The sequence below is a fragment of the Lutra lutra genome, chromosome X (assembly GCF_902655055.1).
Source record: "Lutra lutra chromosome X, mLutLut1.2, whole genome shotgun sequence".
NCBI lineage: Eukaryota > Metazoa > Chordata > Mammalia > Carnivora > Mustelidae > Lutra > Lutra lutra.
Window position 1 is genome coordinate 61,227,947 of NC_062296.1, and position 14,717 is coordinate 61,242,663.

Below are 14,717 nucleotides of genomic sequence, written 5' to 3' on the forward strand. Positions count from 1 at the left end.
TCTCCCCACTCATGTTCTCTCTCTCCATTAAATAAATAAATTTAAAAAAATACACCAAGGGCCCTCCACACTGCCGTCCCTGATTCTGCACACTAAGATGCACTGTGGTTTAAAGTGATAGTTTCAAAAATATTTTATGGGAACACTAGTCCTCAAGATGCTCAGGGGAGAAGTATCAATGTTCATGGATGTTGCAACATACGTCATTTCTCCTTCTGGGAAATGTGTGGCACATGCTGGCATAATAAAGGGCCCTAATAAGTCCTGCAGTGAAGAGACCCATTCAATTCAGTATTTCTCCACCTTCTGCCTTTTTATTTTTTTTTTAAATTGATCTTCTTTTTTTTTTTGAAGATTTTTATTTATTTATTTGACAGACAGAGATCACAAGTAGGCAGAGAGGCAGGCAGAGAGAGAGAGAGAAGGAAGCAGGCTCCCCGCTGAGCAGAGAGCCCAATGCAGGGCTCGATCCCAGGACCCTGAAATCATGACCTGAGCCGAAGGCAGAGGCTTTAACCCACTGAGCCACCCAGGTGCTCCAACCTTCTGCCTTTTTAAAAAACATTACTCCTCGAAACACACTTTGGAAAAGCTGTTTTCATCTCTTATAAGAGTGTCCAAATATTGATAGTTATAAACTCCCCTGGACAGGGACCCAGGTGAACGATGCCTAGAGCACAAGCTAAGAGCTCTGAAGCAAAACTTGAGGGCAGCTACCGCTTATGCTCTGCTGGCTCTGCTAGTTCTTCCTCTTAATTCTTAGAAGTGACATTTTTCTTCAACGTTCACATTCATCACCACCTAGGAATATGTAGATTGTGTATCACATATTAAGCTTTTATTTTATTTATTTATTTTTTTTAAAGATTTTATTTATTTATTTGACAGAGAGATCCCAAGCAGGCAGAGAGGCAGGCAGAGAGAGAGGAGGAAGCAGGCTCCCTGCTGAGCAGAGAGCCTGATGCGGGGCTCGATCCTAGGACTCCGAGATCACGACCTGAGCCGAAAGCAGCGGCTTAACCCACTGAGCCACCCAGGCGCCCCACATATTAAGCTTTTAAAGTTAACTTTCTATTATTCAGCAACGTGATCTCTGGCCAACAGAATTCTTGTATAACTGCACGTTTGGACTCTTGGACTCCACACTCTGAGGACAATAAAAAGTATAGTCAAACATCACCTCTTACCAAAGGTTTAGAAGCAATGTTCCCAAAGCAGGAAAACAGAAATTTTGCTCCCGGTGTGCAGTGAGCACGCGATCAACAGATATTTATCAAATGAATGGATGAATGAGTGAATGAATGAGCAAACACCGACAGGCGTGCAAGAAAAATTCTGGAATTTAAGCCACGGCTCAAAGAAAACCCATTTAACCTGGAAATGGTCACCTTAAACGTCATCTTGATGTGTCAACTATACCTCAATTAAAAAAAATATTTCTAATTTTAAAAACAAAATAAATGACTTACCGGTAAGAAAAAAGAAGACAAGAAAAAAAAAAAAGAAAAGAAAAAGTTGTTTTTGTTGCATTTCAGAATTCACCCAAAACCCACAACACTTCCGTCAAGTCTTACTTCCTCCAAGAAATCCTATCCTTGTCTGTCATTTCCTGCTTCCCTTGTCTGTCCCAGCACTGACCTCCTGAACCAACCTCAGATGCCAACAGCATTTCAGATTTCTAGTTGGAATGGCACAGAAAGTTCCTGGGCATCACCTGGTCAGTGGAGAGACAAGTGGACTCTCAGATAAACTAGAGAATTCACTCTTCTACTTGGGTCTGAATTTTGTCAAATGCTTCCAATGACCGAGGAGCATAGGCTCTCACGAATGCATGTGAAAGGGATGTCTGGGTGGCTTAGTGGGTTAAAGCCTCTGCCTTCCGCTCAGGTCATGATCCCAAAGTCCTGGGATCGAGCCCCGCATCGGGCTCTCTGCTCAGCGGGGAGGCTGCTTCCTCCTCTCTCTCTGCCTGTCTCTCCACCTACTTGTGATCTCTGTCAAATAAATAAATAAAATCTTTTAAAAAAACAACTGCATGTTAAATAACAAATATATATTTAATATTAGTGGCTTAATTTCAATACCTAAAATCTGTAAATACCAATCTTGGAAAACTATTTAAAAAAAAAAATCACATTAACCACCACAGCCTTCCATTTTCTTCACCTGTGTTGTCTCCCCACATTCATTTTTTCCAAAACATGTCAGGTTCACTGCTTAACTTATCATGGACTTAATATAGGAGGCACATATGCCTTATTTTTCAGACTAGATGTCTTGACTGTTTTTAATCATTGTCTATCTACACAGTCATTACTTGTAACTGTCTAATGACCTAGTCAATCCTTTGAATTCTCATTTTTCCACCACTCTGCGAACTCTCAGTCTCAGCCCCAAATAGTTACACTACAGGGACAGTGATGCTGAAGACGTTTCCATAACAACTGATATTGGCCTGGGGCAGGAGGAAAAAGTCTATGAGTAAAAACTCATATTTTTTGGTGTAAAGTTTCTTTTTTTTAAGATTTTATTTATTTATTTGACAGACAGAGATCACAAGCAGGCAGAGGCAGGCAGAGAGAGGTCGGGGAGAAGCAAGCTCCTCACTGAACAGAGAGCCCGATTTGGGGCTCGATCCCAGGACCCTGAGACCATGACCGGAGCTGAAGGCAGAGGCTCAACGTACCAAGCCACTCAGGCGCCCCATGGTGGAAAGTTTTCAATAGCTTTCATCAGATATTCAAAGGGAGACAGGATCCAAAAGGTTAAGAACCACTGATGGAAACTAGTCAAACTGTTCCACATGATCCTAAACACACCAGATATGGACCTTTCAAAAAGGAAATAAATTCTTCATATGAAAGTCATTTGACCTTAATAGGGAATCCCATCTTTTTAAGTAAAAATGTTTGTGCAGCAGTAACAGGCTATGTAACATATTCTAAAACATAAATTACTGGGCAACAATAGTTATCACTGTGTTTTAGAGCATCAAGCATCAAAGTAAAGCAAAAATAAAGTTTACTTCAGTTCTAGGGACGGGCCTACGGGGCAAGCCCAGCGAGGCAGGGTAAAGAAGCAGCACTGCCCTGATGGTCAACGTTTTAGGGGTCCAAAGTCAAGAATTTTTAGCATTTGGTAATTTACTTGATCCCTCGGAGCCTCTGTGTTGGTCCCTGTAAGGGCTTACAGGCTGTAATTCTGTGACCTTTGAACATGGTTAATATGTAATAAACTCAACTCTCAAAGCTTATCATCTGATGTTTACGTTCTTATTGACACTTTTACCGAATCAATTGATTAATTATTGCTATAAAGTGGGGTTTTGTTTATTTTGGCTTAGCAACAACTACAAAAGGGCTTTGAAACTAAGGCTGAGAGAAGTCATGGAGAAGGTGTGAATGAGCATGTGTAAGAGAGCCCCAGACTCGGATTTAATTAAGTTAGTGTAGGATGTCAGTGTGAGAGATCATGCAAACTATTTCCAGAGTACAACATGGAGGGAAAAATGTGTAGAGGAGGATATTCAAAAGAGAAAGCTGAAGAGACAGACAGTAGGACGACTACTAATTACTAAAAGAGATGCTGGAAGATACATCACATATAACATAGTCCAACTTAATCCAACCTCTAATTGCATAGATGACAAAACCCACAGCTTAAAGATTTTACACTGCCCTGGGGCACCTAGCTGGCATAGTCGGTAGAGTGTGCAACTCTTGATCTCGGGACCGTGAGTTCGAGCTCCACACTGGGTATAGAGATGACTTAAAAAATTGTCTTAAAATGTGGGAAAAAAAGATTTTAAGCTGCCCTAATTCATAATGCCAAATGGCAACATAATAAGGAACAGATCATCCAGAAGAAAATACAAATTCCTGGCAAAACTATAAAATATTTTTCGCCATAAAGGCAAACAACAGTCCTAACCATCAACTTGTCTCAAAGCTTACAGTAGTAAAAAATGTAACTAAACTTCTTTTGGCTCATTTTGCGCAGTTCTGATCACTCAAACCTAACATGAGAAGGAGCTGTCATTATGAAACCTACCCATCTCGTACACGCAAGCAGTCTTCAAACACGTGCCACCTGGATGTCTGTGCTCTTGCAAACCCTTGTATGTGATATAAAATGACAACAGGGGCTGCCTGGGTGGCTCAGTCGGTTAAGCGTCTGTCTTTGGCTCAGGTCAGGGTCCCAGGGTCCTGGATGGAGACCTGCACTGGGATCCTTGCTCAGCAGGAAGTCTGCTTCTCCCTCTGCCCTTCCCCCTGCTTGTGTAAATAAATAAAAATGTTTAAAAAATTTTTTTTTAAAAACTACAACAGGGGGCGTCTGGGTGGCTCAGTGCGTTAAAGCCTCTGCCTTCGGCTCAGGTTGTGATCTTGGGGTCCTGGGATCTAGGGCTCTCTGTTCGGGGGGCGAGGAGCCTGCTTCCCCTCTCTCTCTGCCTGCCTCTCTGCCTGCTTGTGATCTCTGTCCGTCAAATAAATAAATAAAATCTTTAAAAAAAAAACTACAACAGAACCTCAGTCTTTCTGGGTACACTTGAATCCAAAAACTGGTAACATTGGTTATATATAGATTAATATGTGTATGTCACACCTGCACAAAGACTGTATGACCCATAGTTGCCAATAACAAACTCCCACCTTTCAACTTCTCAATCATGGGTCTCTGTGACGTAATTATGCTACAGTTGTACGATACTTATATAATTACACTATACTTAGATCTATTGTTAAATGCATTTTTCACATTAGCTGAGGATTATGTGTCGGGTCAAGCCAATTAGTATTGGCTACATGTGAAAACGGCCCATTAAATGTTAGCTAAACCCCACATCTCATTCAACCATGAAGATTTCAAAAAAATCAGAACCCAAATATTCTAGCGTTCTTTGTTCAACATCAAAAAAGTTCCTAAAGTGAAAGGATTCTAGTTTAAGAAAAAAACACAAAATAGAGGCAAAGACGTGTCCTAAAAGGCAGAACATTAGTGCCCCATCTGCACTGAACCTCAGAGTATCTGAATAACTATGGTGCCCCAAAAAAGCAGCATTTGTAAATGTTTTTCGTAATCACTACCAAACCACAACTGTCTGTTGCCAAGTTCTGAGTTAAAATGCCAAAAATGCTCTCAGCAAAAAGGATTCTTCAGGGTGATGTATTTCAGCAAAAAGGGAAATTGCGGTATGTTGTGGACTCAGTTGTCGGAATTCAGAGGATTAGTCAACCTTCTTGCAAAACAGCTTTTCTGCCTCAGAGGATGAAAAGGATTCAATCCCCACTGATTTTATACAGTCCCGACTTCTGCGTGGCTAGTGTGCTCAATTCTTTAAGCAGAATTCAGCTCATGGATAAAAATATGGGGGAGGTCCTCTACTTAAACACTAGTTGGAAATAATCTCTTTCCATGTGACACTTCAAAATTTCCAAAACCATGGAAAAACTCTTCCACTACCCAGGACTGAAGTGCTTTCACTTAGAAACTTATCTTTCAAGGTCCCAGCACTTGTTCATATTCATGACAATAATGTTTCTTCCACTGTTCTAATGTCGATTATTCTCTTACTTGATTCCTTCTTGCACGAGGATGGGGCATCTTATGGGCAGGGAAACTACTTACTCATCATCAGACCTTTTCCCCCAAGATCTAGCCACTGCCTGACATAAGGTAGAGGCTCCCAAAGGGCTTCAATGAGTCCAGGCAGCAGAGCCATCTCTGCTCATAATAAGTTGGTTTGAGGAGCAGAGCTTTCCCCTTCCCTAGATGTGTTCAAAGCTACAGCCAGATCATCACCAAGGACATGCCGTGGAGAGGATTGAAATCTTAGGTGACTGGACCGGACTGCCTGGCATAAAGCCCTTGGGCCCAAAGACTCTGAAGTATACATTGACCCCTGGAGGTGGGTTTTTTTCCCCCTTTTCTTTTCTTCTCTTTTTTTTTCCTCCCCCTACAGACAGCCAATTCAGAAATTCTCGGTTTGGGGCAGATTTTAAAATCGTATGCCGCTGGGTTTCTGTCATTTGTTGTATCTGTATCAGCTCCTGAGTAAGAACTAGCATCAATGGTCAATGACTGAATTGCTATAGTTAAAATAACATCAAGAAATAGACACAGAAAATAAGTGTGCGTTGTTAGACATAGATCACAAACACTAACAGGGAAAAATCAAGGGCAGCCAGAGTGATTAAGGAAAGGGTCATTAGGGGCACCTGGGTGGCTCAGATGGTGAGGCGTCTGCCTTTGGCTAAGGTTATGGTCTCGGGGTCCTGGGATTGAGCCCTGTGTTGGGCTCCCTGCTCAGCAGGGAGTCTGCTTCTCCCTCTACTTTCCTTCTCCCCCCACCCCCCCATCCCGGCTTCTGTGTGTACGCTTACTCTCTCTCTCAAATGAATAAATAAAATCTTTTTTAAAAAAAAAGGGTCATTGGGACGCCTGGGTGGCTCAGTTGGTTAAGCAGCTGCCTTCGGCTCAGGTCATGATCCCAGCGTCCTAGGATCAAGTCCCACATCGGGCTCCTTGCTCGGCAGGGAGCCTGCTTCTCCCTCTGCCTCTGCCTGACATTCTGTCTGCCTGTGCTCGCTCTCTCTCCCTCTCTCTGACAAATAAATAAATAAAAAATCTTAAAAAAAAAAAGGGTCATTAATCAGGTGTTGAAGAATGAATAAAATGTAAACAGTCAGAGAGAAGCACTCCCATGTTAAGAAAGACAAAAACAAGGAAGCGGTGAAGGGACAAAATAAACATGGTGTAGCACCGTTGACAAGACAACAGCATGCCTCCATGTTGGGGACAGTGGTGGATGTTAGTTGTCTTACTAAGTGGGGTTGACAACTGAGCGTATGGAGGGAAGCTTGAAGGGCTGGTAATAGACCACTGAAGGAAAGTCTTGAGCAGAAGAGCAAGGTGATGAAAGAAGTGTTTAAAAATTCAAGTCTGGGGGGCACCTGGGTGGCTCAGTGGGTTAAAGCCTCAGCCTTCGGCTCAGGTCATTGTCCCGGTGTCCTGGGATCGAGCCCCATATCGGGCTCTCTGCTCTGCAGGGAGCCTGCTTCCACCTCTCTATCTGTCTGCCTCTCTGCCTACTTGTGATCTCTGTCTGTCAAATAAATAAATGAAATCTTAAAAAAAAAATTCAAGTCTGGTTATGGAATGAGTTAAGGTACAGCATATATGAAAGGGAATATAATCAATAGTACTGTACTACAGTGTAATGGTACACATGGTAACTACACTTCTGGTGAGCCTAGAATAACATATAGACTTAGCCAATCACTAGGTTGTATATCTGAAACGAATGTAACATTATGTGTCAACTATGCCCAAAATGAAAAAAAAAAAAAAATCAACTCTGGGAGAACATTGCAGGATGGACATGAAGGGAGAGCCCAAAGTAAAGGGTAGCCACTGGAAAGATGGTCATAACCTGATGAGCCAAAGGGGTCCAGAGTCTATCCTGGGGATGGAGGAGTCACTGGGAATGGAGAAGAGGAAAAGCCCAAACAAGGATTTAGAAGGATCTGTTGGCTGGGTGAAAAGGATTATGGTGCCAAGAACAGAGCCAAGGCAGTGAGGAAGAAAAGCTGGGTTGGAGGTCAAGGAGGCTTTTGGACATGGTGAATATGAAGCAAGAACAGGACATTAAAGGGTGAAATACCCAGGAGCAGATAAGTTATAAACAGGATCTCAGAGAAAGAAACGGATCCAAACTAGAGACTTAAGAGCTTTCTATAGATAAGGGAAATCTCAAGTCCTAGAATGAGTAAGAAAGGGGAAAAGTGCATAAGAACACAACAGTGATCAACAGCTGAACCTCAAGCCGTTTCAAAACTGGAAGTTCACAAAAATATGGGCACAATGAGAGGAACAGTAAAGGGGCGATCAGTGTGGAATAAAAAATTCAGGATCCAAGTGTCACAGAATGAAAGGAGTTTCAAGAAGGACTTGATGATAGATGATGGATGACAAGTAAGGGCCAGAGCATATTAAAGATACCATTATATTACTTACAAATGAGCAGGGGGTCTCCCTTCTCCACTACTGACACAGTATATACAATTATGTAATTGATTAGCGGACAGTAAAAGGGGGCTTGTGGCTATAAGACGTGCTCTGTTTTATTTTTTTTAAAGATTTATTTATTTTGGAGAGAGCATGCATGCACATACATGATTGGAAGAGGGGAAGACAGAGAGACACTTCAAGCAGACTCCCCACTGAGCATGGAGTCCCACACAGAACCTGATCTCAGGACCCATGAGATCATGACCTGTGCCACCAAGACTCGGATGCTTAACCCACTGGGCTACCCAGGCATCCCTGTTTTAAGGTTTTTGTTTGTTTGTTTGTTTGTTTTTCTTTTAAATATTTTGTTTATTTATTTGACAGACAGAGATCACAAATAGACAGAGAGGCAGGCAGAGAGAGAGAGAGGGAAGCAGGCTCTCTGCTGAGCAGAGAGCCCGATGCGTGGCTTGATCCCAGGACCCTGAGATCATGACCCGAGCCGAAGGCAGAGGCTTTAACCCACTGAGCCACCCAGGCGCCCCTGTTTGTTTGTTTTTTTTTAATGATGAGAGAGCTATATTAAGATGCTTCCACTCTTGGGGTGCCTGGGTGGCTCAGTCAGTTAAGCATCTGCCTTCAGCTCAAGTCACGATCCCAGGGTCTTGGGATCGAGCGCTGCAACCCCTGCTTCTCCTTCTTCCGCTCCCCCCAACCTGTGCTCTTTGTCAAATAAATAAATAATCTTTAAAACTGATATTGAAAAAAAAGATGCTGCCATTCTTTATACAGCCAAGGTAGTTATCAAAAATGAAAGATAATTCTGTTACTATGGATTGATTTTGAGGAATGTCATTTGGAATTTGTACTCTTCTGGGAGCTACATTGTTATATAAAAGCAATGACACTGAAGATACTGAGAATTGGCCATATATTATAAGTGTGTGGGTAGCATATTAAAGTGTGCAAGTTGTGATAGAAGTTTTAAGAAATATCCCAAAGCATTTAAAACTGATACAGGGATTAAGTTGCTCACAGGACTCTGCCAAGCACAGGCAAAGATGACGTGTTTCTGAGATGGGGTTCTCAAGAACCCCTTGAGCAATAACGCCTCTCACCTGCTTATGAAATACCCAATCCGTGTGCAGGGTTCAGCCTGAGCCAGACTTACATCTACTTTTAATTTTAGCTGTGAACCATCTTGGGAAAGCACCACAGCCAGAATGCAATGTTTCTGGTCAGTTTTGGTGTTAAAGCCACTCCAATTGAGTGACGAGAGATGATATTAGAGAAAGCTCCCTGGTTTTCCACTGTCACTAAGGGACTGGAAGCTGGTTGCTAGAATAGGTGTGTGAACTACTGTGCAATAAAGTCCCTCTGCTTTTCCCCACATGAAACAAATTAATAATGAATAATGATCAGAGACAGATCCAGGTTTTGAGGGGCCTGAAGCTTACATGATTTGGGTGGCCTCTTTAAGAAAAAAGAATTCAAGGTTACCAATACAAGACACAGTCTGAAGCTATTTATTCAGAATGAGGAGCAGAAGGCACCTGCAGTTGAAATGCCATAAAGCAGGATGGTCACCGGCTCCACGATAAATCCACCTTAGCTCATGACCAATTATTAGAAATAAGATGTGGAAAGGGAGATACAACAGGTAATTGGGCAGAGGGAAAAGACAAGACAAAAACGCTCCTTAAGGAATACGGGAGCACAGAACAAGAAAAGGACAAAGATAAAATTCCAGAAAGAACCCCAAATTGTGAAGTGTGGATAATGGAGATGGGGGAAGAGAAAGAACTAATCACTTCATAGACCACAAAATCAGAACATTTATTTCCCAGTGATCAACAGTCACATTGCTTCTAGGAGGCATGCATGGGAGGACTAGGTTTTGGGGAAACACCAGTTCTCTTCACTGCACGCACTTGGCAAGTGTTTGTTGAATGAATGAATGGAAACAAGACAAATTTACTTCTTTTTCTTACTCCTCACCATGCTCTGCTTTCCTCTGATGTTTCAACATACATGCATGTTTTTGCGGGCACTGGCTAGAGTGTCAAAGCAACAGCTCAGGCCAACCTCTCCTCTGGCGATTCAGACTGTTGATCCTCAAGAGACCAAGTCAAGCTATCTCCACTCAAAATTGATTTTTAAGCATGCTCAGAGTCTCCCCCTCCTCAGATGATGCATACAAATGGCTACTGTGGGCCATTCTACTTCACTCCCTTCCACCTTCTTTCTGGCTCTTTCTAAATCAGATCCTGCAGGTATATTTCAGAAATTAGTGGGAATCGGGGCAGATTCATGCGGGACTCTAGCCAGGGCTGAACTGAAACACAATGCCTGAATTTCAAATTTTAGCAATTATGACAGCCTAAGTGACAAGTGAATATATCAGTCATGATGAGGTTTCCAGGAAGATACAGGCAAGCCTCATGCACTTGGTCAGCTGCAAACCTAGGACAGGACCAGGGGAACCCAGGCTCACCAGCTCCACACAGGACAGGATTCGGTCACTGGGAGCTGTTATGAAAGGACACAACAGGGCATTCCCTGACCAGCTATGGGCCTCTGCTTCACAAAGGGATTCCCTTTGGGTAATACATGCCCCACACCTTACTGCAAGTTCTAAAAAAACAGCCGGAGCAGGTTAAAACTAAGAGCCCACCCTCTCTCCTTTAAAATAAAACAAAACAAACAAAAAAAAACAATGAACACGTTTTACTAAACGATTCTTCCTTTTTCACTTACCAAATTTTCTAAGGAAAAGAGCTTGGAGAAGAGCAGAACCAGAATAACACTCTTACTACTTCAATACTACAAAAATCCCAACACTGATGTTCTGTTTGGGGCAAAGGACGTGAAATCAGTGAGGCAAAGCAGCCACCTCAGGGATTAGAAGTGAAGGCCTTAAATGGAAAAAAAAAAAATCATCAGCCCTTTTCTGGCTAAGTGGTTCAACCGCTGGAAAAGTAATTGAAAGTCTCCAGACCTCAGTTACTTGGTTTTGTAAAATGGGGGCGAGTACCCCTCTCACAGGACTGCTGAGGATTGAGGAAATGCTAGTCAAGTACCGAATATAACTGCACAGTGAGTGCTAATTAAATGCTAGTATTTAATAGTAGCAGTAAAATTATTGTTCTGCCTCCCCCAGTTCACACCACAGGCAAATCTGGCCCAACCCCCACTCTCTCCTCGCAGGATCCGGGCCCGGGCACTGTTGCACTCCAGCATGCAAGAGACACCCCCCGCCTGCCCGCCCCATATGCTGCTGCGCTACTGGAGGCCCCCCACCCCGGGCCGGCCAGGGGCCCTCAGGTTACCGCTACCGTCCATACTAACCTGAGATGCCGCCTCCTATCACGACTACGTCGAACATGTGGCCCGCGATACTCGACTTCTCCTCACTCTCCATGCTCTGGCTGAGACTCTCCCGGGGCGTAGGTATAGGAGTGGAGCGGGCCAAGGGCGGGGCGGGCCCTTCTACCGACTCTCGGGGGGAGTCCGGGGGCGGAGCCGATTCTTCCACCGACACTCGGGCAGAGCCCGGCACTGAGGGCGGAGCAGCCCCTTGCACTGCTCCGTCAGTGGAGCCCGGGGGCGGAGCCGATCCTTCCGCGGATGTTCGGGGGGCACCTGGCACTGAGGGCAGGGTGGACCCTTGTGCCGACCCTCGGGAGGCGTTCCTGGGCGTAAGAAGTCCTTGTACCGAATCCCGGGGGGAGCCGGGCACGGAGGGCTGGGTGGACCCTTGTGCCGACCCTCGGGAGGTGTTCCTGGGCGTTAGGGGTCCTGGTACTGAATCCCGGGGGGAGCCGGGCACGGAGGGTTGGGTGGACCCTTGTGCCGACCCTCGGGAGGTGTTCCTGGGCGTAAGACGTCCTCGTACCGAATCCCGGGGAGAGCCGGGCACGGAGGGCTGGGTGGACCCTTGTGCCGACCCTCGGGAGGTGTTCCTGGGCGTAAGAGGTCCTTGTACCGAATCCCGGGGGGAGCCGGGCACTGAGGGCGGGGTGGACTCGGAGAGCTGGGCGGATCCTTGCTGCGGAGCCGGGAGGGAGCTGAGCTTGGAGGGCGGGGCGGACCCTTGCACCGACACTCGAGAGGAGTCCAAGAGCGGGCCAGATCCCGGCAGTGAACTCCGGGGGGTACTGAGCACTGAGGGCGGGGGCGACCCTTGCACCGACACTCGGGAGGACTCCGAGAGCACAACAGATGCGTCTACTGACAGTCGGGGAGAGCCGGGTCCTGAGAACTGATAGGATCCTTGCAATGACAGTAGCGGGGAGTTATTGGGTACGGGAGGCCCAGGCATCGAACTCCAAGAAGAGCCGATCACTGAGGGCGGGGCGAGCCCGAGTGCTGACACCTCGGGAGTGTTATTGGGTGTTAGAGGTTCTGGAATCGGTAACCTGAGGAAGCCGGGCGAGAAGGGCAGGACAAACCCTTGCCCTGATTCTTGGGTAGAGGTCGTGGATGTAGGACGTCCTGGTACTGATTCTCGGGAATAGACGAGCACTGCGGGCGGGGTGGACTCAGATATCGACGCTAGAGGGGGACCTGAGAGCGAGGCAGGTCTTTGTACCGGTACCCGGGGGTGGCCTGCGTCAGGGGTGGAAGCTGGCGCGGCCCCATCGGCGGTGCTCTGGCGGGTGGCAGACATGGGGATCTGGTGGTTCAGGCCGTGGGCGCCGAAGCCCCAGAGGCCAATCCTAGAGTCTGTGTTGGTCCTGGGGCCGGGAGTGGAGCCGAGTTGGGCGGGCGAGCCGGAGCTCTTCTCGTATCCGGGGTCTGGTATGGAAACGTTCGACAGGAAGCTGGAAAACGGACTGGAGAAGGTCCGCCACTCAGAACCGCTGCTCGACCCGGAGGCGGAGGATGTGACCGCGCCCAAGTTGGAGTCGGGGTCCGAGATGTGGGAAGCTGTTCCCCCGGCTCCAGGCGCGGGCTCCGCCTCGCAGCCCCTCCCGCTGCCACTGCCTCTGGAGGCGGCCGAGCTGTGTGAGCTCATGGTTCTGGACCGCGCGGGGCGGGTGACGACGTTCTGCTCCCCGCCCCTCCCCCACGGGCGCGCGCCTCGCCAGCTCCTGGGTCCGGTACCCGCGCACTCCCGAGGCCGCCCCAGCAGACCCGCCCACTGGGCAGCGGGGGAGCCTAGGGCTAGCGCAGCGCGGCTCCGTCTCTCTCGCCGGCCCCGAAGGGCGGGCGACGCCACCCAAGGGCGCAGTGGCGGCCCCGTGGGGGTTTGAGCCTAGCACCTTTATTCTCATACCCTGACTAAAAGAAGACTGAGCCAAGTGGGGTAAGGGAAGCGGGTAATTAAAGAGCAGGGACTAGGACTATGGGGTCCCGGTGCTGCACCGCACTTGGGTGGGCTCCTTTGTGACGTCACAAGGGGCTGGGTGAGGTCTGCGCAGACGCGGGCGCCCCCTCCCTAGGGAGGGGGCGGGGTGAGGTGGGAAGCCGTTGGGGCCAAGGGGCGATTATTAATTCTCTGTGGGGTTGTCCAAGTTGAGGTGCTTGACCCCAAACGAAGCAAGTAGATAAGAAAATTAAGAACTCAACTATCAGGGGCGCCTGGGTGGCTCAGTCCGTTAAGCTTTTGCCTTTGGTTCAGGTCATGATCCCAGAATCTTGGGCTGGAGCCCTGATCAGGCTCCCTGCTCAGTGGGCAGCCAGCTTCTCCCTCATCCCTGCCTCCTCATCCCTTATGCGCGCGCTCTCTCTTAAATAAGTAAATGAAGTCTTTGAAAAAAAGAAAATAAACCAAAAAAAAAAAAAAAAATCCCCCAGCTATCTCAGATTAAGTGGGACCTGCACTTTAAAAGTGAAGATCAAGGGCTAGTTAAGGAGCACAAGCAAACAAAACACGTGTTTCCCAATCCTACCGAAAAGATACTTAGTGAACGTATTTTACTGTACAACCAGCCTCATGCTAGTTTTATCCCTTCTTTAAATGTCCACTTTATCCGCCTAGAGCTGATTTTGTCATCACTAGAACCCTCAAAACAAATAAAACATCTAGAGTAAGTGACGAAAACTCCAGGAAGTTAACTAGAATCCATGCTTCTTGAGTTGTGTATCAATCTTGTTGAAGAAACTGTAAGGGAATATAGATATAGTCTTTTTATCCAGTTTTTTTAAAGTTTTTTTTAATGCATTTATTTGAGAGAGAGAGAGAGAGCGAGCATGTAGGGGAGCAGAGGGAGAGGAAGAAGCAGACTCCCCGCTGAGCAGGGAGCCTGATGCTGGACTGGATCCCAGGCCCCTGAGATCATGACTGGAGCTGAAGGTAGACGCTTAACTGACTGAATCACCCAGGTGCCCCTATTTACCCAGTTTTAATAGCTTTTACTTTCTAGAAAAGTAGTTGACGCATGACTAAATAAGTATCATTTTTATCTTGTTAGACTCTGAAGCAAAAAAAGAGGAAATAATGGATATAAAGAATTCAGACCTTTCTAATACGATTCGTCCAGCTTTGTCTTTATCCCTGTTGCGTTTATTTCTTTTCATTCAAATACTGATTTCATACTATGTGCTAGGCACAGGGCAAAGTACTGGATGGAGATGTGCAGGCGACACAAGACAGCCTACCATCTGCTAGAGGATCTGGTAAAGGAGAAGGCAACAACATGCTTGATGTGTTCACATAAGCTCTGATAAATGTAATGTTGGAAAGGCTGCTAGTGATAAGAAAG

General features: G+C 46.2%; 1 protein-coding gene across 2 annotated transcripts in view; it reads right to left on the reverse strand.

The window, feature by feature from the left end:
- MAOA (monoamine oxidase A) overlaps positions 1–13,266 on the reverse strand; it is a 68,546-nt gene extending 55,280 nt beyond the window's left edge. The window contains exon 1 of one of the 2 annotated variants that reach the window (XM_047715216.1): positions 11,359–13,266. In XM_047715216.1, the coding sequence (XP_047571172.1) occupies positions 11,359–13,027 (1,669 nt within the window). In that variant the 5' untranslated portion in view covers positions 13,028–13,266. Of the gene's footprint in view, positions 1–1,651; positions 1,662–11,358 lie in introns of those variants that run through there. The other variant, XM_047715218.1, reaches the window with a different exon arrangement.
- Positions 13,267–14,717: the final 1,451 nt, after the last annotated feature.